This window comes from Aquarana catesbeiana, linkage group LG06 (assembly GCF_042186555.1).
Source record: "Aquarana catesbeiana isolate 2022-GZ linkage group LG06, ASM4218655v1, whole genome shotgun sequence".
Lineage (NCBI taxonomy): Eukaryota > Metazoa > Chordata > Amphibia > Anura > Ranidae > Aquarana > Aquarana catesbeiana.
In genome coordinates, this window is record NC_133329.1 from 131,154,467 (window position 1) to 131,180,581 (window position 26,115).

At 44.4% G+C, this 26,115-nt stretch overlaps 1 protein-coding gene and 1 long non-coding RNA gene across 5 annotated transcripts in view; one reads left to right on the forward strand and one right to left on the reverse strand.

The window, feature by feature from the left end:
* Positions 1 to 9,219, reverse strand: part of LOC141148925 (uncharacterized) — a 62,271-nt gene extending 53,052 nt beyond the window's left edge. The window contains exon 1 of the long non-coding RNA XR_012245265.1: positions 9,064 to 9,219. This is a non-coding gene — a long non-coding RNA (uncharacterized lncRNA). The remainder of the gene's footprint in view (positions 1 to 9,063) is intronic.
* Positions 1 to 26,115, forward strand: part of CHLSN (cholesin) — a 640,429-nt gene that overhangs the window by 565,156 nt on the left and 49,158 nt on the right. For all 4 annotated transcript variants that reach the window (XM_073636813.1, XM_073636815.1, XM_073636814.1 and 1 more), the window contains one exon: positions 18,243 to 18,321. In XM_073636813.1, coding sequence (XP_073492914.1) covers positions 18,243 to 18,321 — 79 coding nt within the window. The remainder of the gene's footprint in view (positions 1 to 18,242; positions 18,322 to 26,115) is intronic.

The window sequence follows — 26,115 nt, forward strand, 5'->3', positions numbered from 1 at the left end:
ACAGTAAATTATCTCAAATGACAGATCTAAAAGTGCACACACTCTTTCCCCAGGTGTGAGGGGTTCACCGGCAGCAGACGTCTGAGGGAACACATTTGAAAGCAGACTATAAGGACCAGCCCTTTGTAATCAAAGGACCACTCTCCACGCAGGCATATATAAAATACATACAAGGAGAAGCTTCATATCATAATACAGTCTGAATGTTATTATTGGTGAAAGATTACACTATCAGGAACCATGAATCAGACCGAGAGAGAAGTATAAATCACACTTTAATAATAATAATATTATTATTTAATAATAATAATAAGGTAAACATAGTCAAAACAAGCCAGAGTTCAGTAGCCAGATCGGGTAGTCAGCCAAGCAAATGTCAGAGAGCCAGAGATAAACGTAGTAGTACAGAAAGCAGGATCAGGAGCCAGAAGGAACGTCAGCGGAGCAAGTCTTCAGCAGGAATGCAGGAGAAAATCTCTGTGATGTTGACAAAGACGAAGGCAGAGATCAAGTGAGCAGGATGGCTTTAAATAGGCAGGACTGACGAGCAGAATCAACAACAGCTGGGTAACTGTGGAGAGAGATTGGAGCTGGCAATTAGCTGACAGCTGAGTGGCCAGCTCAGAGAAGAAAGGGCTGAGCCCAGCCCTGATAGTACCCCCTCCTCAACGACCCCTCCCCCTCGGAGAACCACCGGGCTTGAGGGGAAAATGTCTATGGAAATCACGGAGGAGGACAGGGGCATGTACGTCCGAGGATGAGACCCAAGAGCGTTCCTCCAGACCGTACCCCTTCCAATGCACCTGGTACTGTATGCGCCCACGGAACCTATGGAGTCAACAATGGATTGTAATTCATACTCCTCACGGTTCTCAACCTGCATAGGGTGAGGAAGTGGCACCGAGGTGGTAAAGCGGTTGCAGACCAAAGGTTTCAATAAACAAAGGAGGCCTCAAACTCAAATGTCAGAGAGCCAGAGATAAACGTAGTAGTACAGCAAGCAGGATCTGGAGCCAGAAGGAACGTCAGCCAAGCAAGTCTTTAACAGGAACGCAGGAGAAAGTCTCTGTGATGTTGACAAAGGCAAAGGCAGAGATCTAGTGAGCTGGATGGCTTTAAGTGGGCAGGACTGACGAGCAGAAACAACAGCTGGGTAACTGTGGAGAGAGATGGGAGCTGGCAATTAGCCGATAGCTGAGTGGCCAGCTCAGAGAAGGAATGGCTGAGCCCAGCCCTGACATACACTTACATTTAAGTAGTTAAAATCAGCAGGAATATTAAAACAAGCCAGCCACGGTGTCAACTGATCCGCCATCACGTGACATACTGACTCCATCCTACGCGTTTATACAACAAATGTCGTCCTCTGGGATTGGAGATCATAAAGCGTGTCATAGATACTTTGAATATTTGTCTGCCGGTAAAGCAACAAATGGCATAACTTGCAACATGTACATGTCAGATATAAATTAATCTGTTGCTTTCATCTCTATTGTGAAGTGACTGAGTTTTACAGGCAGAAGAGCTATTTGGAAGTGTTGGGATTTATAGAAACATACCAAATATAAGTTAAAGAGTAATGTAAAGATAAATCTTGTCAAAGAGTTGTCTCAAAGATGCAACTCTATAGTTACAAATATGATACAATCAATTTAATTTACTTCTATCAATTTACTCCAACATAGAAGAGGTCTTATTTACCTTCATTTTCCTATGTGGTTGTATATCTTTATGAATTTGTCACAGCAATAGCACAATACAGTAAAAGTGTCATAAATAAGAACTACTTGAATTTGTTGCATGCTTTGGTAGTTTTAATAAAACTGCCACAGGATATTTAGGAGTTTGGCACAAGGATTCTGACTACATACACAGAAATGTGTTACAAATGTCTTGTTGAATGACCCCCCCCCCCCCCCCCATGTTTCTCCCCTGTGATGCATTCAAAGTATTTAACATCTATAAATAACCTAAAGCCTAGTGCACACTAGCAGTTTTTATCTCTTTCAACCCAGCAGGGGTGAACGAAAAAACAACTGACAGTTCAGGAGGAGCTGCTGTGCTAACTATTCGACCTGAGTACAGCAATCAACCCTTCTGTTCTATTGTGTTCTGACGGGGACGGCCACTCCACCAGAACACTCCGGGAGCCGATCGACAGACCTTTTTTGGTCATGCCCCTTCGACAGAAGCTGGCTGAACTGCAATACCCAGAGGCCGAATATCGTCCAGTTTCTATTGAACCGGCCGATGCTGCCCGACATTCAGATTGTGTTTACTAGGCTTTAGCACTTCAATTTAAACCATGTGCAGCAGAATACAGAGACCAGAGGGTGCATGTAATGTGAACACAGTAATGAGAGTTAATGGCATAGAGGTAAGTGTTAAATAACTTACATCCTCCAAAATAAAAGTTCCTTGATTTCCTCTTTAAGAGGAAATGAACGAAAAGGAAATGAGGGAGAAAACAGGATAATACAGTATATACCATACCTCAAAACTTGTTAGAGAATCTAAGAAGCAATCAATGTCTCAAAGGAGAAAAAGTGAATGTAGAATATATAAAATATATATATATATATATATATATATATATATATATATATATATATATATATATATTTTGTAATAGTGAGAGTCCCTGTCACTATGAAAATGGGGTTAAAGTGGACATAGGGTATGCACATTTGCTTGGGGCAAGGCTTCAGAGCATAAATGTGGACTGGAGAAAACTGCTTTTGCAGCTTTCTCCAGATTTTGAGATCCACCAGCAGATTGAATGGTCAGGTGTGTGTTGGGCTATTTGTAGACACCTGACCATAGTTCTGGGCTCCACCCTCCCGAGGAGTCCAGGCAAGCAAGGGAGAAGTGTGCATGTCTGCACAGGTCTGTCAGAGTAGACAGAGGGCCCAAGCCTGTGGGCTGGAAAAGGAAGCTGGAAAAGAGTGCTGAGGTACTGGGTGTACAGGAACTCTGTTATAGAGCCGAGAGGGCTGAAGCATAAGTCTGAGCAGCAGTGCTGCTAAAGAGAGCCAGGTGGCTTGGTATTTTTGATTGAACTTACATTGTTGCTGTGGAAAGCTGAAACCCCTGCGTGGGCAACTCTTCTGTTATCGGACATTTTCTTTCTTTAATAAAAGTGGGCCTACAAGCCCTTAAAACTGCATATCTGGCGTGGACTCAGCTCACTGGTAAGCTCTACCTTTAAGCTAAATGAACCCCCGATGTTACAAGTGGTTGTTGGATGCGGGCAGAAGACGGTGGAATCCGGGTTCTTGCTCCACAGTGAGTTCAAGTCAGGAACTATTGGCTGTGTGTGGAAGTGCAGCCAGGCAAAAGGCATTGCGTGTTGCAGGTGGTGTACCTGTGAATGAAAAGTCAAACTTATTTTTTTTCTGCTATGAACTGTTTGTGTGCATGAGACAGCACAATCTGTGTGTGCACTGTGCAGGTGAGGAAATCTTGCATGAAGTGAAAAGCAACTTGCTTTAAAGTAACAGTGCTTCATTTTTTTTTTGCTGGAAAGCGCAAAAGTGTGGTGGAAGTGAGCTCAGCGTGTCCTGAGAAGATGTCGCCACCTAGGAGGGCCAGTCCAGAAGGCCTAGTGATGTGCGATGCAGTAAATGAATGGTTCAAGCGGAATCGCAAAGAGTGGGGCGCAGGGCAAGGGGCTGAGATTGTGGCCTCTGACTATGTGCAACCCATGCTATCTACAGAGGAGGTTGGGGACTTCCTGAAAAAATTTGAAAAAGTCGCTGTAAGGAGAAAATGGCCTAGGGACCAGTGGCCAAAATTGCTGCAACCCTTGTTACGGATAGAGTTCCGGTCGGTTTACCATTTGATGGATTGGGAACAGGATGACTACTGCAAGTTTAAAGAGGAAATTCTTCTTAGAGGAGTGTTCCAGCGTATCATGGGCCACCAGCAATGCTCCAGGATGGGAGAGGTGTCACCGGAAGACCAAGATTTTGGAAATGCAGAGAAATGCAAAGTTTCGTGTCATGGCCGCTTAGGGAAAGTGGTCAGCCCAGAAAGGAGGGTGCAACAGTCTACATCCTGCATGAGGTATAGCCAACCAGTTTTGGAGTGCAAGTCTGCTGTTACCCCTAGCAACAGGAATCTTGTGTTGCCTACAGGGGGCATCAGTGGGTCTAGAAAGGCTGCAGTGTTGCTCTGTGACCACATGGGGGTGTCAGCCTGTGGAGACACCACAGATGAAAGACATCGCACTCAAGTGAAGGCTATGACACCAGCTGCAGGAACTGGTAAGACTGTTTCAGTTTATGATGCTGAACCCGGTGAAGTGGGAGTATGTCCAGTGGGGAGATCCGCAGTACAAATGGACATAGACTTGCTGCAGTGTGCTACCCAGAGCAGTGGGGAGGCACAGCGTAAAGCCCAAGTAGCTGCAGGGCTAAAGACTGGAAAGGACATGGGGACTCTGCAAGTGCCTGCTATAATCCAGCAGATGGCTGGAAAAATTGAGCTAGGGGTGACCAAAACAGTGTTGGTGCCATGTTCCCTAGTTACAGGTGCTGCAGGGTTGCCCAGGGAAACTTCCAAGGAGCTCGCAGTGACGGAGCAGAGAGTTTCCCAGGTCAGCTATGGAGCTGCCCAAATAGGTAAGAGTGCCCCTTTACAGAGAGCAGGCGCTGTGAAGAGTCACTCAGAGGTTATGGTGGCTCATAGACAACCCATAAAAACGGCAGTTGTGTCTACATGCAATGAAAAGGCTAATGATTGTTTTGACAAAAGTGTTACTATGGGTAAAAGTGATGTGGATTGTAATGACATTGAAACATGTATTTCTTGTAATGTCATATCTGAGAGTGAGGTTGGTAATGTGTTCACTACCAATGATGAGAGTAGATCTCACGTGACAGGTGGAGGCATAGGATTGTCCATGGAGGTCTCAGGGGGTCTCCATGTGATGAAGCCAGAGTATGTCCAGGATGGTTCTGGTCCTACTCTGGTGGAACAAGGTTGGACTGAGTCACACAGTGAGTGTGTGTGGGCACAACCTGACAACCCTAAGTGTAGCCCAGTTGGCAAGGGGTTAATTCAGCCTGTAAAAGCTGAGAGTTCAAAGCTAGATGTGTTTGTAGCGCCACCAGAGCAAGGTGGTCAAAATAAGGCATTGCACATTGCCTTGGTTGAGGATGCAATTTCTCAAGTTGATGTGAGTAAAAAAATATTGTCACAATGTGAGGTAGATAGAAGTGACAAGTGTGCTGTTTTGGCTAGTGAATCCCAGGGTCCTGTGGGGCCTTCTAGAGCAGTTGATGCAGCGCTGTGGAGCACTGGTGATGGAACCACAAGGGACTGGGATGATTGGTGCAAGGAAACACTTGCAGCGCTAGACCAAGTGACAAAGACTTACGAAACAATGATGTGTAACAAAGGTGTGGACAGAACACCTGCTATGCCCATTGGAGGGGTCACAGAATGGCCGATGCTCATGGGTACGCTAGCCCCTGTAAAGACTGAGGCCCTCCAGTCTGAAGGAACGGTTCTGGGCGCAGGCATGGCAGATGGGTTGTCCACAGCCCAGCAACTAAGTAATAGCAAGTGTCAAGGTGACAATGTGACTATTGTTGACCTGCAGAGGCTCATTGTTGAGTTGGAGGGGAAGAGGAGACATGTGGCTGACAGTGCTCCAGGGGAGCAACAGGCAGTGATGGTGAGTACCTCCAAAGAGGTGGAGGTCTCTTCCAAGGTCTCAACCTCTCAGACTACAGTGGATGAGCCCCTCCATGTCTCGGAGGAGGGAAAGGTCCCTAAAGAGGTCACAAATTTAGACTTGGAATGTATTGAAATGACAGAAACTTTACTTGAAATGCTGGAGTTGGCAAAAACACACTCACTGTACACTTGGGTGTCTCCATCGTGGTCGGACCAGGTGGTGCTGCGTAGTACCAATGGGTGGAGCCAGGTGATACAGGCGGTGCTGGAAAACCTTGCCCAAGAGTGGAATTGGTGGAACAAATGTTTGTTAACCATTTGGCACAGGATCTCTCGATTCCCGGTGAGAGTACTTCCAGTTGTTGATTGGTATGGAGGTCGCTCAGGGGAACTGTTGGAGATAGCAGAGGTCTCTCCGCCTGGTGCAGTGACTGAGAACATCTTTGCTGGTGCGGTCCGAGGTGCGGCTGAGCAGTGGTCAGTAGAGGGCACAGACACTGTCTCACCTGCTAGACCTCATGAAAAGGAAGGGCCCAGAATGGACGCGGCAGTAGTCGAGATGCTTTCTGTCACTGGCCAAGAGGTACAGGTTAAGGTACCCGGAGACACTGTGGGAGAAAGTGCTGAAGGTTGCTGTAGCAATGTAATGTGTACACCAGTTGGCATTATCGCAGTAAGGAATGATTTGTGCTTGGGTCTGTGTTTGTTAGGACAGCCGCCCATGGAGCGTTGGACAGCAGGTGAGGTGGAGCTTGGTGATAGTTCCATGGAGCATAGTCACTCGCCTGTGTGTGGTCCCTCCTCAGGACAGGTCCTAACAAACTCGAAAAAAAGCACTGGTGGTATCAGAAGTTGGAATCTCAAAATTGGTGATCTGATGATTGGTGCTGTTAATAATGACGTGGTTGCCGTAGTCAACCAGAGAAAGGTATTAGAACCTATAGTGAAGGTTAAAGCTGATGTCAGTGAGTTGAAAGAAAGGATCAGGGAAAGCAGAGTTTCCCTTAGAAAGATAAATAAGCCCAGGCACCCAAAAAGAAGAGGGAGAAGGCTGAGTATAGGGAAATGTAGGACCCTGTTAAGATCCAGGGTGGGACGTACCTGGAAGCGCACCCGGAAAAAAGGTTGGGCCTACGTGGCTGACAGCCAGCACAGAGGTGTCCCAACCATGACGGGTGCTGGTGTTCCTCCCTCCGGATCGAAACAAAGGGGGGGGATATGTAATAGTGAGAGTCCCTGTCACTATGAAAATGGGATTAAAGTGGACATAGGGTATGCACATTTGCTTGGGGCAAGGCTTCAGAGCATAAATGTGGACTGGAGAAAACTGCTTTTGCAGCTTTCTCCAGATTTTGAGATCCACCAGCAGATTGAATGGTCAGGTGTGTGTTGGGCTATTTGTAGACACCTGACCATAGTTCTGGGCTCCACCCTCCCGAGGAGTCCAGGCAAGCAAGGGAGAAGTGTGCATGTCTGCACAGGTCTGTCAGAGTAGACAGAGGGCCCAAGCCTGTGGGCTGGAAAAGGAAGCTGGAAAAGAGTGCTGAGGTACTGGGTGTACAGGAACTCTGTTATAGAGCCGAGAGGGCTGAAGCATAAGTCTGAGCAGCAGTGCTGCTAAAGAGAGCCAGGTGGCTTGGTATTTTTGATTGAACTTACATTGTTGCTGTGGAAAGCTGAAACCCCTGCGTGGGCAACTCTTCTGTTATCGGACATTTTCTTTCTTTAATAAAAGTGGGCCTACAAGCCCTTAAAACTGCATATCTGGCGTGGACTCAGCTCACTGGTAAGCTCTACCTTTAAGCTAAATGAACCCCCGATGTTACAATATATATATATATATATATATATATATATATATATATATATATATATATATATATATAAAAGGTTGTGAGCCACAAAGCAAGGAAAAAGCCTTTGATCAAAATGTCAAAGGGCCAGCGTGACCACTGTGTTAAAAGGCAAGACAATCCTGATCAATAAAGTGGCTGCTTACTCACTGTTCTGCTTTGTTGGATGCCTCAGGACTTTTTACATACAAGAATGGAAACCCAGGTTTGCATCCATTGCAGGCCCAAGTGCCTCTTCTAGAAATACTTAAGTGGGATGTCCCAAACTAGCAGAGTCTTCAGTAGTTGTCGTAGTATCATCTATTACTAATTTACAGAAGCTTTGGGCACCGTCCGTCTGGCTTATGGATAGTGAGAAGCCTCAATTGCGCTGCTAACCAAGGTAGAACTATTTCAGTTACCTCTTGCTAGGGACTATTTTGAGTCCCCACGATGACCCGTCAATTGCCTACTGCTCTGCAATGGAGAAGTTGTTGCAGAATCCCACCAAAAATGCAGGTCTCAGAATAAAGGGCCCAACAATATAGAAATATAAGGATACCATTGTACTTAGTGATTTAGTAAATAGTATACTTGTGTGCATAAAATGAATGCCAACAAGAAGATTTAGTCATTAATGGTATGCCCTCAGGATAAATGAAAAATGTGGCTGTTTGACTGGAATAGCACTTTAATTCTCTGGTATTCTGTACCTCCTTTCATATTGCACCTAGCAGCAAAACTCTGTCACATCTTTGTCTTGGACTTTATTTGCGAATTGCTTCTTTATTCTCTTGTAGAGCTAATATATGGAAGCCTTGCGTGATACACCTGAGGCAAATGGCATCCAGCATTGTACTTAACGCTCGATTTCAAGTTTATGGAGAAGGGACTGCTTGTGATAGAAGCAGTCTGGAAATCATAAAGCAAGACACATGTTCTGCTCTCTTTCAGGCTCTTAGGATAGAGCCAGGCTTTGTATAGCCACTTTTCCAGACAATTTGACACAGTTTAAAGGCTTTCCTTGGCAAAGAGCATGGAAAGAGGAACTCAGAAAGGCTTGTTCTCCAAAAGGCACTGACATTCATGTGCTTATCCATTTTTACCATGGAAGATTTTTGAATAAGGCAGGATGTAAATATCTAGAGCCACATTAGCTTACACAAAGTAAACTTATAATAACTATAAAATGGTCAAACTGTAAAGTGAATCGGAGCAACCTAGACGGGGCTGCACATTTTAATAGATGTTTTTTAGAAAGCCTGAAAAACCAGGGCTGTTCTATGATGTCAGTACTAACTTTATCTAATAAGCTGTTGTGCCCCCTCAGCTCCCATCACATTGCTTTACCAGTAGGTTGATAAAGATATTTTTTTAATAATAGAGTGCATTGGATTTTCAATTTCCAGGGCGTTTCTTGCACGGTGTCTAGAGTTCTGCACAGGTATTTCTAGGTGCCTGCAGTTCCATTACAGTTAAACCAATTTATGACAGGTTTTGTTCTGCCTCACCAATCTAAGCATAAAAAAGTGTGATCTCTGTTACTTACAGTTGTGATGAGATATTGATAACCCAATCTTAGCTGAATTAACAGTGACTCAATCCAGATGACACCTTGCAGATCCAAGTCCATCCAAATATGTAATATAATATAATAATGTGAAGTTAATCCATTAACTGTGAGGATCTTACAACAATGAACATCGGATAGGTCAAAAGATCATAATGAGGCTGAGATGCATTACTGGGAAAATGAACAAAGGGTGGAGCTAACTATGCAGGATAAAACTGAGCTACAGGAAGGGGAGGAACCAGGGTCAGAATACATATAACATTTAAAGGGATATCACAAGCATGTGAAACATGACAGGTTTATTTTAAATAACAATCATAATGTCAATATAGTTCTATAAAAAAAAACATTGTCCATGGGATTTCTTGTAGCTTAAACAGTGCACACATTTACCCACTTCAGCCCCGGAAGAATTTACCCTATTCCTGACCAGGCTATTTTTTGCAATACGGCACTGCGTCGCTTTAAATGACAATTGCGTGATCGTGCAAAGTTGTACCCAAACAAAATGTATGTCATTTTTTTCCCCACAAATAGAGCTTTCTTTTGGTGGTATTTGATAACCTCTGCGATTTATTTTTTGCGCTATAAACAAAAAAAGACCGACAATTTTGAAAAAAACTCAATATTTTAGTACTTTTTGTTATAATAAATATCCCAAATTAAAAAAAATAATTTTTTCCTCAGTTTAGCCCGATATTTATTCTTCAACATATTTTTGTTAAAAAAAAAATCGCAGTAAGCGTATATTGATTGGTTTGAGCAAATGTTATAGCGTCTACAAAATAGGGGATAGATTTATGGCATTTGTTATTTTTTTTTTTTTTTTACTAGTAATGGCGGTGATCAGCGATTTTTATCGTGACTGCGACATTACGGCTGACAGATTGGACACTTTTGACACTTTTTTGGGACCAGTGACATTATACAGCGATCAGAGCTAAAAATAGCCATTGATTACTTTATAAATGTCATTGGCAGGGAAGGGGTTAACACTAGGGGGTGATCAAGGTGTTAACTGTGTTCCCTAGGTGTATTCTAACTGTGGGGGGATGGGACTGACTAGGGGAGGAGACTGATCAGTGTTCCTACTTATTAGGAGCACACAATCTGTCACTACTCCCCTGAGAGAACCAGGATTTGTGTGTTTACTCTGTCACGAGCGATCGCGGGGGACCGGCGGTCATCGCGCATGCCTGCTAAAGCGTCTTAAAGAGCCAACGTACAGCTACGACGGCTCATGCAGGGGAGCCAAGCTGCCGCAGTATAATTGGTCCAGAAGCGGTTAAAGAATGATAATAAAAAATCTGAGTACTAACACAGAAAGCCTGCCACTGACTCCCAGTCAGCAGGGCAAACAGAAAAAACAGTTAATTCTGATTGTCTCAGTTTTGCATATTAGGTGTCTTCCCAGGTTCACAGGCTTAGACAAGATTGTTAATAGGTTATACTTGGCAGTCTATAGAGCTTTGCCTTTAGTAGCTATAGCCATCCCAAGGGTGCAAATCCCAGAGGAACCAACCCGTCGCATGATAAAACAAAGCTGAGCAGAGATAATATGAGGGCTACTATTTTGGACCTCTATTTCTTAGAATGCTAGTTGCCTGGTTTTCATGTTGACCCTCTGGCTTCATTACTTTGAGCCACTGATCCAGAACAAGTATGGAGATCAAGAATTCTGGCTTCATTTACTGCATGCTTGTTCCAGGTCAGTGACTCTTAAGTATTGAAGCCTGAGGCAGCTAGCATTTTCAGAAGAAGTATTTCTGCCACTACAGATTTTCTTTAAGTCATTATAATAAAGTCTGCTGGGAGTACCTCTTGGCAATTTGTGTTGCATGCAATGGGACAGAATAAGGAAGATATGAAGGCATCTAAACCCCTACATATGGAGCTGCTCACTGGTCCCAATAAGCTTGCTAGCATGGCCAAGTACTGCTATGCTGTTAGAAAAGGTGCAGCATAATGGTGGTGGATTGCATGGCGCTCTTTCCCATATGGGGCAAACTAACTGTTTTTTTTTCCAATAGCTGTCAGAGTGTTCGAGGCAAGTAAGACTGTGGAGCCTTCTTTTTACACTGCTTTGCCCAAATTAACATTAATGCTTTACAAGTGTTTTTGGCGCTTGTTTTTCCTTGTTGCATTCCCTTTTCTGAACATGTTCCTTTAAGATAGAACTTCTTTTTAAGCCTGAACCTACAGGCATTAACACCTGGGAGATGTACATTTCCTGCTCTGTTTCCCTTTATGTGAAATCCTATAGCATTACACAAGGTACTGTACTTTAATATAATTGCTATGTTTGTATGCCTTAAAGGAGTTGTAAAGGCAGAAGGTTATTTATCTTAATGCATTCTATGCATAAAAAAACCTTCTGTGTGTAGCAGCACCCCCCTAATTACCTACCTGAGCCCCTTCTCTGTCCACAATCCCCTCAGCCATCCAGGGCACTTCTCCTGATTGGCTGAGACAGAGCAGCGGCTCCATTGGCTCCCGCGGCTGTCAAAGTCAGTCAATCTCGAGAGAGAGGGGGCGGGGCCAGGTTGGGGCTCTGTGTTTGAATGTATACACAGAGCTCTGACTTGGCTTGGGTGCCCCCTGTAGCAAGCTGCTGGTTGAGGGGCACTCAAAGGAGGGAGGGGCTAGGAGCAGTGAAGAGGGACCCAAGAAGAGGAGGATCCAGGCTGCCCTGTGCAAAACCAACTGCAGAGAGGAGATAAGTATAACATGTTTGTTATTTAAAAAAAAAAAAAAAGAGCCTTTACAATAATTTTAACTGTTTCCTAATCCATATGTCTCTGTGCCTAGTTTTTATCCTGATATTTAGCTTAGCATACAAGTAAGCATTCATCATGAATTATACATGTGTCCCTTCAGCCTCTAAGAACATGGCAAAATGAACATTTTTAAGCTACATTTTCCCTTTCAAGCACTCTGGCCTGTAGAGAGTAAGCTGCTCTTGGGAGTGTGGCCTAATTATTCAACCCACTGCAGAGCAGGTCTCCAATCACCTAAAAACACCCATTAGTTGTGGCCATTCAGGGTTGTTCACAGCAAAACAACATGTAGAATCTAAAAATGCATATGATTTGGGCGTGGCCATGCTTTTCATATGAGTTTATGCATTCTCCAGAGCTCCTGCTCAGCATACTGCATAGGAATCCTTTCTATGATCCTGTACTCAACTAAGGATGACACCGGCACTGGGGATTTCAGTATTATTTCACCCCTGAAATTCAAACATCTCTTCCTTGAGCACCTCAACACTGATGATGGGGAGAAAAGGAAAGGAGCAGGTCACAGTCCAAGATGGCCCCAGTCCTCTTCCATAAGAGTGCAGGCAAGAGGAAAGGCGGGAGACAACAGCATGACTCACAAGGTTTGCTCTGGTTCACACACCATTTAAGAGTGCCCCAGCTAAAAAAAAATACCTCACAGGGCTCCATCTTCCTCTGCTCAGATACCAGAATCAACATAGGTGAGACCACAGGATGAGGAAAACAATCAGGATCCATCTCAGCACTTTGTGGCTGCCCCATTGGAACCACTAACTGCTCACACACAGCTACAATCACCAGAACCATAACTAAGAGAGGTACTGTCTGCCATTAAAACACGTAAGGTACCATTATTTGAAATGCCTGACCAATTGAAGAATATTAAAGAGGACATGTCGTTTTTCTGCCATGACCTCAAAAAAAGTGAGTAAACATACCACTGCCTGGAAGGTAGAGTCGGCCGGGGGGAGGATGATCTTGTCCCCATTAAACAAAAAATAGAGGCCACTCGAGGAAGAGTTTCCACCCCTTAAAGTCAACTTTAATCAACTACTAGAAAAACAATTACTGAGAAACAGTGCTAGAGTGGTAGGCCTCCCAGAACATAGTGAGGGCCCATCCCCTGTGAATTTGTGGGAAAAATGGTTATGTAGTGTTTTCGGTAATAACTCATTTACTCGATTATTTGGTATTGAAAGAGCTTATCGTGTGCCCTCCCACCCTCCACCACCAGGGGACCTCTCATACCTGATAGAGAAATAATACAGAGAAAAGCCCAAGAGCACGAAGATTTATCCTACAATGGCTCTAAGATATTCATTTTTCCTGACTTTTCTGTTGAGTTACTGAGGCAAAATACATGGATGTTAAAAAAAAAAAAAAAAAAAACTGTGTCAATTCAATATCCCATATGCCATACTGCATCCATCCTGTCTGAAGGAGGTAGCCCAGGGGAAGACTAATGTCTTTAATGCACTTTGACTCACTTGCCACATGGAATGAAATGAGAGACCACTGAACTCAGGATGATCCTTCTACATACCTGTCTTAGACCTGGATAAGGATCCCTTCTACACTTTACAGCAATGTATGTGTTATTAAAGTGGGAAAAGTATCTGGGATGCTCTTACCTTGCCTTTCTACTAACCAAGGATGCACAATCCTGCTTGGTACTATATATCTGGACTTACCGTCAATGGGTTATCACAATGTGAATCAGTCTCCCGCTGTATACGTGTTGTCTAATTATATGGACTCACACAACTACTAAGCCCTCCCTTCCTATTTTTCCAGACAGTGTTATACCCATGACACACCATGGTAAAACTACTTTCAAGCTTATAGAACCTAAGGGGACTGGAAGACCCGTTACAACACATTGCAGTAATGAATACTTTATCGCATGGTAATGCTTCAATAATTTGCCTGCTGAAAATCCATCTCACTAGAGACACCATAAAACAATTGAAGAGGAGGAATTTTCCTCATCCGTTTCATTCTGTGTATAGCTGTTATTCAACAGGGGTGAGCATACTAATAGCTGACTCAATATCCTTTTTCCCCCAGACAAATTTAAGGTGATGCTCCTGGCAGATATATATTTATATAGAAGTAATGAATCGTCTTATATGATTTATCCCTGATAAACCTGGAATCCCTTTACAACTGGCGATTTGAATTCAGTACTAGATACCCAAGTTGACAGATATCCCTCTATGGGTCTGACTGATTAACAGAGTATTACGTCTTTTGCTAAGTTGATGAATGAAATGGAGTTGCATGATATATGGAGACTGTGTCACCCTGATGCTTAGCAGTTTTTAGGCTTCTCTTAAGGCTGGTGCTCACTTTGAGAAAATCGGGCGAACGATCATCCGATTTTGTTGTTTCACTGCAAGTCAGAACTGAGGAAGGAAATCATGTAGGAAAAGTCTTGTACGACAAAGGCTTTTTTCTTCTTGTTTGTTGTTTCTGATCATGCGCGGTCTTTCGTTTTTGATTTTTCTCGTACGAAAACAGTACACATTAAACGAAAATCATTCATTCTGTTCACGTACAAGAAAATTTTTAGAGCTTGTCCCTTTGGAAAATTTAGTTTGCAAAGTCTGAATTTGATGTTGAAAGCTGTGTACACACGATACGAAAATAGAACGATTGTGCCTCTACGGAATTTTTCTTCCGATTTTTCTCATCGTGTGTACACAATGCTGTGAAGAATAGACCTAGCATTGGGGAAAACTAACATATTTCCCTATGTTGCAAATGTGTTTTACACCCCAAGAGGCCTTTCAGATTATTCTCCCTTGAAGCTACACCTAGGGTTTGGTGTTCACCCTTGAGCCGCAGAGTGGAAAGTAAACCCATTTTGGTTAGATGTGATTGTATCCAGAGATAACCTGAAGGCATGCCTTGCTGAATTCTTAGAAATAGATCATGCTTCCACCACCCTATGAGTGGTTTGAGATGTCCTTAATTTATTGTGAAATGCCATTAATGAAAGAAGTTGCTGTGCCAAACAAATTACATAAAGCACCCCTCTCCTATAACTCAAACCAAATGCAGGCCGCTTATAATACTCTATCCTTCACCAAAGCAGAACACACAACAATGTTTCTGTGAAGATGGAGAAAACACAGGACAAATGTTAGCATTTCTTGCCAGGACACAAATGAGCCCAACACATATAGCAGCTGTTATCACCCCCTCAGAGAGGGTGACTGCCCATTCTCTGTGAATTTTAGACACCTTCAGGAATTTTTATGATGATCTTCACAGATCTAAAACCTCTTCCACTCACCTAGACATGTTTATCTGTAAGGGCCCTTTCACACTGGGGCTGGCGTCGGCGGTAAAGCGCCGCTATTGTAAGCGGCGCTTTACCGTCGGTATGCGGCCGCTAGCGGGGCAGTTTTACCCCTCGCTAGCAGCCGAGAAATGGTTAAAAACCACCGCAAAGCGCCTCTGCAGAGGCGCTTTGCCGGCGGTATAGCCGCGCCGTCCCACTGATTTCAATGGGCAGGAGCGGTGAAGGAGCGGTATACACTCCGCTCCTTCACCGCTCCGAAGATGCTGCTAGCAGGACTTTTTTTACCGTCCTGCCAGCGCATCTCTCCAGTGTGAAAGCCCTCGGGGCTTTCACACTGGAATGAAAGCAGCGGCACTTTCGGGGCGGTTTGCAGGCGCTATTATTAGCGCAATAGCGCCTGCAAACCGCCTCATTGTGAAAGGACCCTAAACCTACTCTCCCTCGCCTGTATTCCACTGGTAGGGGTAAGCCACTATTACGCTTGAGGAGCTCCAAGTCCTCTGACTACTCTAATCACAAATCGCCAGGACTGAATGGCCTTCCAATGGAAGTCTATAAATACTATGGTGAGGTTCTGTTACCAGAATTTGCAGGTTCTGAAGTGGGCCTTGGAGACAGGCACTTAACCTAAGTCAATGCTAGAGGCTGCTGTTATTGTGCTACCCAAAGCAGCTAAATATCCATTGAAGCCCCACTCTAATAGCCCAATTTCATTGCTGTGTACAGATATCAAACTTTTGACTCTGGTCCTGGTAACCAGGCTTAGTAAGGTAGTAGATAAATTGGTCCATCCTGACCAATTTGGATTCATTACAAATAGATCAATGAATATCAATATATGGAGATAATGTTTGTAACTGAGCTATCCTTTCCCCTGACACTGCCAAACCAATTGACAGTGTCAAGTGGGACTACCTGTAGGGGGTGGCTGGGCTATCCTTCCCCTGACCCTGCCAAAGCATTTGATGGTGTCAAGTGGAACTACCGCTGCGCCAGCCCCCAGTGTGGCCGTGCACTGTGCGGGGCACTGAATCAATAGGTTTCTACCAGGTTTATCACCCCCTCACAGACACGTGACCACATCCCGAGGCCAGAATTGGCCAGTTTTACATTGTCCTCCCACCCTGCGATGCCAGAAAAATGGCATCGGCTTTCCGGCTTCCCGGCTTCCCGGTCATTCAGAACCCAGAAAGAAGACTGGGTGAAGACAAAAGCTGTGGCGTCGGAAAGTCCAGAGGAGCTCCACTGTAGGGTGAGTACGGAGACCTAGAGGGTGTCCCCCCCCCCCCAAAAAAAATAAATCCTCCAGTACCAGCTGCCATGGCTAGAGGGTGTTGTACAAATTTGACTTTGGCCCTAATTTAAAAAATTGTTCCAAATAATGTACTAATCACCAACAGTCCCCTATCAATAAATATTGATTTATCTGAAAACTCCTTCCTGGGCAGAGAGATGAGACAGGGATCTCACCTTCTCTTTGCTCTGGTGATGCAGCTATTGGCTACTGCTATTCTTTCTTCTGAGAATATTAAGGGGATATTGTAGAGGTGCTGAGGATAAACTACCCCTCTATGCAGACAGTGCTTTACTGTTTATGCCTTAAATGCAAGACTCACTGACCTCAGTAATGCCCCTAATTGCCACATTTGGGTCCTTCTCAGGTCTTACCATTATTTAGGACAAATCTATCCTGCTCCCAGTTGATCCACCTACAAAACCTCACCCCACGTGTGTCCAACACTTTCAAGTAGTTGATAAACTTTAATACTTAGGGAGTATACATAACACTAGACCCAAGGCAGTATCTAGGCCTCACTGTAAGTTAATTTTGCTTGATGGGTTTAGGGAGAAATATAAAATGAGTTGCAAACCCCCAATATTGGATGTAGGCCTCTACAACTTAAAGAAGATGGTTTGTATGCCACAGCTCTTAAATTTATTTCACAGTTTCCCTGTATGGATATTAGGCTCCTGGTTTTTGAAAGTTGATTCCTTTTTTAGAGACCTCATATGGGAAAGGGGACAGGCCAGGATCAGGCTTAGATCATTGCAATTGCCCAGCGATATGGGGGCCTAGCACTCCCTCATCACTGTAGTCACTATCTAGCGTCACAAATACAACATCTACTAGGCTGTGCCATAAATTAAGGTGTCAACCCTGCACAGTCTATATTATTATTCTGTACACCGCCCACTACTATTATAGAAGCCCTAAAAAGCCAATTCCTTAATTTCCATTCCCATATGCCCAACCATTCTCCTTATGTCTAAATTGTGGGCTTCTTGCTGGAATATGACAGCTTTATGACTTTCACTTCTATTTGGAACAACTGTAACCTCTTGGAACTTATAGGGCTAGAAGACATTAACAATTGGAAAGTTCCGGGCATTTCTAGATTCACAAGATTATATGAGGGCTCTACTCTGAAGTCATTTCAAGTTCTTCTAACAGAGTTCTCCCCGTCCCATGATGCGTTATTTCAATTCGTTTAACTAAGACACGTGCTCTCAGCACAGTTCAGGCCTACCCCTCTCAAAATTGTGGTGACTCCTCTTTTGAGGCCACATCTACAAAGGGTTTCCAGGGTGTATACATTTCTCCTTTCAGCAGCTCTTGACTCTGTCAAGGATCTTCCATGCAAACAAAGATGAGAAAGGGGCTTAAGCCTGGTACACACAGGTAGTTCTTTTTTATTCAACCCAGCGGTCTGAATAAAAAAAAAAAAATGAGGAGCTTGCCAGGAGCTCACTGTACTAACTATGCAATGTTAATACACGATCTCCCCTCTATTATGTTCTGACAGGGGGACTAACCCCCCCCCCCCCGGCCCGCCAGAGCACATCGGTCAGAGCTCGCAGCCAACTGGACATACAATGGTATTTATTCCAGTGTGAGTTGAAAGCACAGGCCTAATCAGCAGCTTGTTTGGCATCACTGCTGTCTCCTAACCTTCTAACCACTTCCTAATATGCTTATAGATTTGACAAGTTAGTTGTAGATAGAATTGTTCATCCACTATGTTATTGAATGAGCACTAATTTTGTTTTTTATATAATCCTTTTGATTTTAGTTGGTCCAAAAAACATGAATGGAAGTTCCAAAAAACAAGGCAAACGTGGCTCCTGATGAACATGTATGACCAAGAGAAGGTAGGCTTTCTCGAGTATATGTAATGCCTGTAACAGTCAAAATGGTAAGCTCCTAGTGCGGAACCAAACTCGGTGATTCCCCACTTTGCTTGAACAGTCCGATGCCCAGCGATTGCCAGTCTTTCCCTATCTTGATTGGCTGCCATTTAGTTCCCCTTTAAAGGAAAGGTTACTGTCTAATGCTGATCCACTGGCTTTAATATTTTGAGTCTCCAATTAAGGACAAGTTTTGAGAGACTTGTCCTTTGAGGTGCAAAACAGGATGAGACATTAGCTATTAATGAAATACAGACGTTCCTTAGCACCAAGTCCTGTGAATCTGCAAAAGAAACCTAATCACAACCAACTTATTTTAGGCATTCTGGATGTCTGAAAATTGCGTACACGTGCCATTGCTGTATATGGGAAAGTCCCATGCCATCAAGGTGCCTTTTCAGTGTGTGCCTTACTTTCATCTACAGAAGCACTCACATTAAAGCCTATATTAGGTGTGAGAAAAAGGAAGGTGGGATTTCAAATGAGGCTATTGATTTGTGGGGGTGAGATAATTAGAAAATATCTTTAATTGGATTTAGGTCTGGACTTTGATTGTGCCGTTCTTAGCTCTGGTTATATGTTTAGGGTTGTTGTCCTGCTGGAAACTAAACCTCTGCCCCAGTCTCAAGTCTTTTACATACTCTAATGCCATGTACACACGGGCGGACTTTTCGACCGGACTGGTCCGACGGAACAAATCCATCGGACAATCCGATCGTGTGTGGGCTTCATTGGACCTCCAGCGGACTTTTTCTGATGAAAATCAGATGGACTTTAGATTTAAAACATGTTTCAAATCTTTCCGACGGACACGAGTCAGGTCGAAAAATCCGTTCGTCTGTATGCTAGTCCGACGGACAAAAAAGGACGCAAGGGCAGCTATTGGCTACTGGCTATGAACTTCCTTATTCTAGTCTGGTCGTACGTCATCACGTTCAAACGACCGGACTTCCGAACGGACTCTAGGACTTTCAACCGGACTTTAGTCCGTTCGTGTGTGGGCAAGTCTGGTCGTTCGCAAGTCCGTCGTAACTCCGTTGAAAGTCCGTCAGAAAGACCATCGGACGTTTGATGCTCAAAAGTCCGCCCGTGTGTACACGGCATTACAGGTTTTCTTCTAAGATTGCCCTGTATTTGGCTCCATCCATCTTCCCATCAACTCTGACCAGCTTCCCTTTCCCTGCTGAAGAAAAGCATCCCCACAACATGATGCTGCCACCACCATGTTTCATGGTGGGGATTGTGTGTTCAGGCTGATGTGCAGTGTTAGTTTTCTGCCACACAGCGTTTTGCTTTTAGGCCAAAAAATTCAATTTTGGTCTCATCTGACCATTGCATCTTCTTCCACGTGTTTGCTGTGTCCCCCACATGGCTTTTTGCAAACTGCAAATGGGACTTCCTATGGCTTTCTTTCAACAATGGCTTTTTCTTGCGACTCATCCATAAAGGCCAGATTTGTGGAGTGCACGACTAATAGCTGTCCTGTGGACAGATTCTCCCACCTGAGCTGTGGACCTTTGCGGCTCCTCTGGAGTTACTGTGGGCCTCTTGGCTGCTTCTCTAATTAATGCTCTCCTTGCCCGACCTGTCTGTTTAGGTGGATGGCCATGTCATGGTAGGTTTGCAGTTGTGCCATACTCTCTCCATTTTCAGATGATGGCTTGAACGGTGGTCCATGAGATGTTCTAAAGCTTAGGATATTTTTCTTATAACCTAACCCTGCTTTAAACTTCTCCACAACTTTATCCCTGACCTGTCTGGTGTTTTCATTGTCTTTCATGATGCTGTTTGTTCACTAAGGTTCTTAACCACTTGCCTACTGGGCACTTAAACCCCCCTCCTGCCCAGACCAATTTTCAGCTTTCAATGCTCTCACACTTTGAAAATTACTCAGCCATGTAATACTGTACCCAAATGATTTTTTTGTCCTTTTTTTCATAAAAATAGAGCTTTCTTTTGGTGGTATTTGATCACCTCTGGGTTTTTTATTTTTTGCGCTATAAATGAAAAAAGACCGACATTTTTGAAAAAAAAAACAAATTTTCTTAGTTTCTGTGATAAAATTTTGCAAATGATTAATTTTTCTTCTTAAATTTTGGCCACAACTTATACTGCTACATATCTTTGGTAAAAATAACCCAAATATATATTATTTGGTCTGTGTGAAAGTTAGAGAGTCTACAAGCTGTGGTGCAAATCATAAAAAATTGATCACACCTGATGTACTGGTGGCCTATCTCATTTATTGTGACCCTAACAAGCCAGGAAATACCCCCCAAATGACCCCTTTTTGGAAAGTAGACATTCCAAGGTATTTAGTAAGAGGCATGGTGAGGTTTTTGATTATATCATTTTTTCCCACAATTCTTTGCAAAATGAAGATTTTTTTTTTCCCACAAAATTGTCAATGGGTTATCTCTCTCACTTGGCATGTGTATACCACAAATGATGCCCCAAAATACATTCTGCTGCTACTCCTGAGTATTACGATACCACATGTGTGTGACTTTTTCACAGCCTAGCCACATAGAGAGGCCCAACATGCAGGGAGCACCATCAGGTGTTCTAGGAGCCTAAATTACACATCTAACTTGTTGACTACCTATTACACTTTTGAAAGCCCTGGAGCACCAGGACAATGACAAGTGACACTGATGTGGCACTGATGACAGTTGGCACTAATATGTGGCACTGATGACACGTGATACTGATGTGGCACTGATGACAGATGGCACTAATACGTGGCACGGATGACACGTGGCACTGATGACAAATGGCATTAATACGTGGCACTGATGACACGTGACACTGATGTGGCACTAATGACAGATGACACTAATACGTGGCACTGATGACATGTGACACTGATGACAGATGGCACTGATACATGGCACTGATAACAAGTGACACTGATAACAGATGGCACGTGGCACTGACAGGTGGCACTGGGGACAGATGGCACTGACAGGTGGCACTGGGGACAGATGGCACTGACAGGTGGCACTGGGGACAGATGGCACTGACAGGTGGCACTGGGGACAGGTGTCACTGATAGGTGGCACTGGGGACAGATGGCACTGATAGGTGGCACTGGGGACAGGTGGCACTGGGGACAAGTGGAACTGACAGGTACTGTGGGCATGTGTGTTTGTGAGTGTGGCACTGTGTTTGTGTTCAAACACTCACGCTGCAGCCGCAGGTCGCTCTCCCTCCTCACACGCGGTCTCTCTGTGAGGAGGGAGAGCTGGCAATGAGAGATGAGATCATCTCTCATTGGACACTCCGAGTGCTAAGTGGCCACTGTGATTGTCTATTTAGCACGATCTGTGATTGGCTGTGTCCAAGGGACACGGCCAACACAGAATTTCCCCGATGCACGCCCCGACGGCGCGCGGGGAAACAGGAGGACGTCCAGGGACACCCTCCCGGCAATTCAGCGCCATGCTCTATCCGTCTTTTGGCTATATCGCGGGCGCGTAGTGGTTAACAAACCTCTGATGGCTTCACAGAACAGCTGTATTTATACTGAAATTAAATTACACACAGGTGGATTCTATTTACTAATTAGGTGACTTTTGAAAGCAATTGGTTCCACTAGATTTTAGTTAGGGGTATCAGAGTAAAGGGGGCTGAATACAAATGCATGCCAAACTTTTCAGATATTTATTTGTAAAAAAATTTGAAACCCATTTATCATTTTCCTTCCACTTCACAATTATGTGACACTTTGTGTTGGTCTATCAGATAAAATCCTAATAAAATACATTTATGTTTTTGGTTGTAACATGGCAAAATGTGAAAAATGTCAAGGGGTATGAATTTCAAGGCACTGTATGCCGAGGGCCGAGGGATTAGAGAGGACAGAGTGGTGAGGATCACGCTATGGTCTGACCATGTAAGAGGAAGTATGATCGAGGAAAGGAGTTGAGGAGAAGGGCCTATTGTGAGGAATATGTGGTCAATTCGAGAAAAAAGTTTGTGAGGTTAGGAATAGTGTGTGTATTGACATCTGGCCGGGTTGCATTCTCACCATTAATCAAGTAGGGAACGTTGGTTTAAAAGTTACTGAAAAGCCAGCCTATTAGGGTGAGAGGAAGGATGAATAGAAGATTTGTCTAGGATTGGGTACACGACTTGGTTGGAGTCACCACAGATGAGGCTAGTGCCCCCCTTGTGGGTGACGATGACCGTTAGTAAATGGGAGAGGAAAGAAGTTGGATTTTTATTAGGATCATAGTAGGATACAATTGTGATCTCACTGTCTAACAAGGTGCCTGTGAGAATCAGGTAGCATCCTTCAGGGTCTTTGATTTCCGCCAGGAGAGTAAAAGCGGAAAAGCTTTGAAAGGCTATGAAGACCCCTCTATGTATGGAGGATGCTGAGGATGTGTAGACTTGGGGGTAGGAGAGGCTAAAAATGTCTTGATAGAGCAGGTTGTGAAATGTGAGAGTTCGGAAAGCTTTTGTGCTTTTCTTTAGGGGAGTTGAGCCCTTGGACACTGAGGGCGAGAACAGTTAAGGGGGCCATAGGTGCGGATAGTGGTAATTGTGCAGTTGGTGCAATACATAGTTTGAATGACCACAGAGGTGCCCCGGGGATAGAAAGGGAAAATAATCGATACATATCTGATAAGGCTGGAATGTGGGGGAGAGTGAAAAGAAAAAGGAAGCGGTATGATTTGTTAATTAGTATAGTGTCATGGGTGTAGAAGACGTCCAGTAGGTGGGATAAAGAGTATCCTGATCAATGAACAAAAAACTATCCGTGGAGTATCCACAACGTGGGATGTACGGATATGGTGATGGTCTACCTCAGGACCAACCAGTATTATGTACATCCAGTTGGATGTAATAAAAAGTGTGAATTAAATCTAGTAATATGTGAGGGGGGCGTGACCGGATGGTGGCCTGATCAGACGTGTGAGTGAAGAGCTCCTGCCATCCTGAAACCTATCCTCAGCTTTCTCCCTCCAGCAAGCCTGCCTTGTCCTCCCCCAGCCTGTCAGTGCACCTCCCGAAGCCGCCATTGCAGCTTTTCTCTGAAGCTGCCTGAGGGACGGACTGCGGCTCCGGCCTAGCTCTGGGAGTGGTGGCCATCTTGCTCCACCCAGCCACGGCCCCAGCACTTATTCCTGGCCTCCTCGATCGCCGCTGAGCTGGATTCCTCCTTCTATGACCACCGGACTTCATCCGCTCGCCGACCGATACCTGCAGCTCCCATTTTATCACCCAGCAACGGCAGCTTGGAGGACGAGCTGTGAATCCGGCCTTGTGAGTGGTGGCCATTTTGCTACACCTGGGCGCTCGCTTTCAGCACACCTGACTCCTCTATGCCTTCCCCAAGCCACTGCCAGAAACTAGCACAACCCAGCCTGTCAGAGCACAACCCCACAGTAGAGGGTGGCAATCTCCATCTGTGCAGAGGGTAACGGCCACAGCCCTAATCCTAGCCCCAGTGTCACAAGTGGCAGCCATCTTGCTCCACCCTGCTGCATCCACAATCAATCCTGGTCTCCCTAACTCCTCTACATCTGACTCACTGCCACCAGACCTGCCCAACCTGTCTTCCAACCTGCCACCTACAGCTGCCATAGAACCACCTCCCTGATTCCATAGCCACCAGAGGGACGATTCACAGTGCCAACTTTGTGACCAGCGGCAATCTTAATACACCACAGCACTCACTCTTGGTCCCCCTGTCTCCTCTGTGCCTGACCCTTACTCTAGCCCAGCTCCAGAAATGTCCTGCCTGACAAGGAGCCGTCTGATGCCTCTGAAGAAGCAACCTCAAGCTAAACAACAATCCAGGGTACAGGCTGCATCCCCACCCACACACACGTGGATTCCACTTTACTTCAGAAGTTACAGGCCCTATTGAGGGATATAAAGGACAGTTCCCCTGCTGACACCCCAGTGCCTCCTTCACCCCAGTCCCCCACAGGCGACACAAACATGATCTTCGCAGTGATCGAAAGCAGTAGGACATCTCTATTGGTGCTGTTCGATCATCTGACGGAAGAGTGCAATTTTATCTGTAATGATTTGGATAAAATGTGGGGGCGCCTCTCCGAATCCGAAAACCGGATCTCAGAGGTGGAGGATCAAACCGGACAACATACTGACCAGCTCATCGACCTGCAAAACACGGTGCATTTCTCCTGAGCTAAGACGGTATGTTTATATCTACACGATCCGTTTTTTTTGCCAAGGGTTCATGCTGCCTTATTCCGCAGACTTTTATCCGCATCCTCTATGAGGCCCTGGGCTATGGCTCCTGGTATTTGAGCTGGCCGGCTAATGGCTTACCCTCCAAAGTTACTCCCTTAGAAATATGCGAGAGACCCATGGGATTCCTGCCAACTCGGGGCTTGTCTCTGAAAGACTCCCATGTTGCTCCCTTCCCAAGTGCCGGCTTACCATCTACCCATGCCTAGGAGATCCTACGTTAAGTGAGCTATTCACACGAGACTCCACAAGATAAGTCTACGCTCCCTTCTATTGGCTTATCTTAGTGCTAACTGAAGTTTATGCTTGGGATGTAACCCCTCATCCCGGCTGGAATACACCGTTGAAGAAATTGGAACTCTGTTTGAGATATCAAAACTGACCTAGTTGTTTGTCAGTATAATGTTAGTAGGGTGCTCATAGTTTCTTAGAGTACGCTCAACTAAGGATTGTTTTGGAATTGAAACCGACCTAGTTATTTGTTGGGGACTCATGGTCAGTAGGGCGTTACAGTTGTATTTTTTATTTCTTTATTTTTTTGACCAAGTTTTTTTGTTCCACTCACTATGCTCCAGATTCTTTTTTGGGTTAAGCTCTTCAACTTATGCATCACTACCTCACATTCTTTTTTTCCAAGGTTCTCCAAGATATATATATATATTTTTTTTTCAAATATATATTTTATTAGTTTTCAATAGAAAAGAGAGGGGCAGAGCCCACAACATACCACAGTGGTATATAACAAAAGGGGATCGCAGCCTCCCGACATTGCATTATAATAGTACATGTAATATATCAAGGCATGTAGAATTATCATATCTTTAAATATATATATGGGTATCTTTGTTTCTCTGAGTTAGAGTCCCAGTATGATATGAGAGTATAAATACCCTAGTCAGGAGGCAGCTACCAGAGAAGAGAAAAAAGAGATAGGAGAGAAAGTAATAGAAAGGGGGGGGGGAAGACATAAGAAGAAGAAACAGGAGGGGGGGTAAGAAAAAGGGGGGGTATTAGGCGTTCAGATACGTGAATCCCTGTGTACGATGATTATTGTAGGTTGTTGATCAGTATGAAATGGTAGGGTTTTAGTTCCTAAGGAGGGATTTACCCTCTTCTGAGTACTTGAATATATTCCAATGAGTCCATGTTTTCCATGTTTTTAGCTTGATAGTACTTCTTTACGTCTGGTAGTGCTAGGCCGCCATAATGTTTTGGTGTGGATAGTTGAGATCTTGGGATGCGAGGCTTTTTTTTAGCCCAAACAAAACGGGTGAAAAGGGCTTGTACTTGTTTGAAATATATGGGAGGTATCTTGATCGGTAGGGCCTGGAAGAGGTATAAAAATTTTGGGAGTATACTCATTTTGAGTAAATTGCACCTCCCAAACCAGAAGTGTAATCCTTCCAATTTTCTAGCAATATCCTGGTCTTAGCTAGGAGGGGGGGGGGGTGCTCTCATAGATGTGAGATAGATCTGGTGGTATTTTCGTGCCTAAATAAGTCAGGGCGGAGGACGTCCATTTAAATTTAAAAT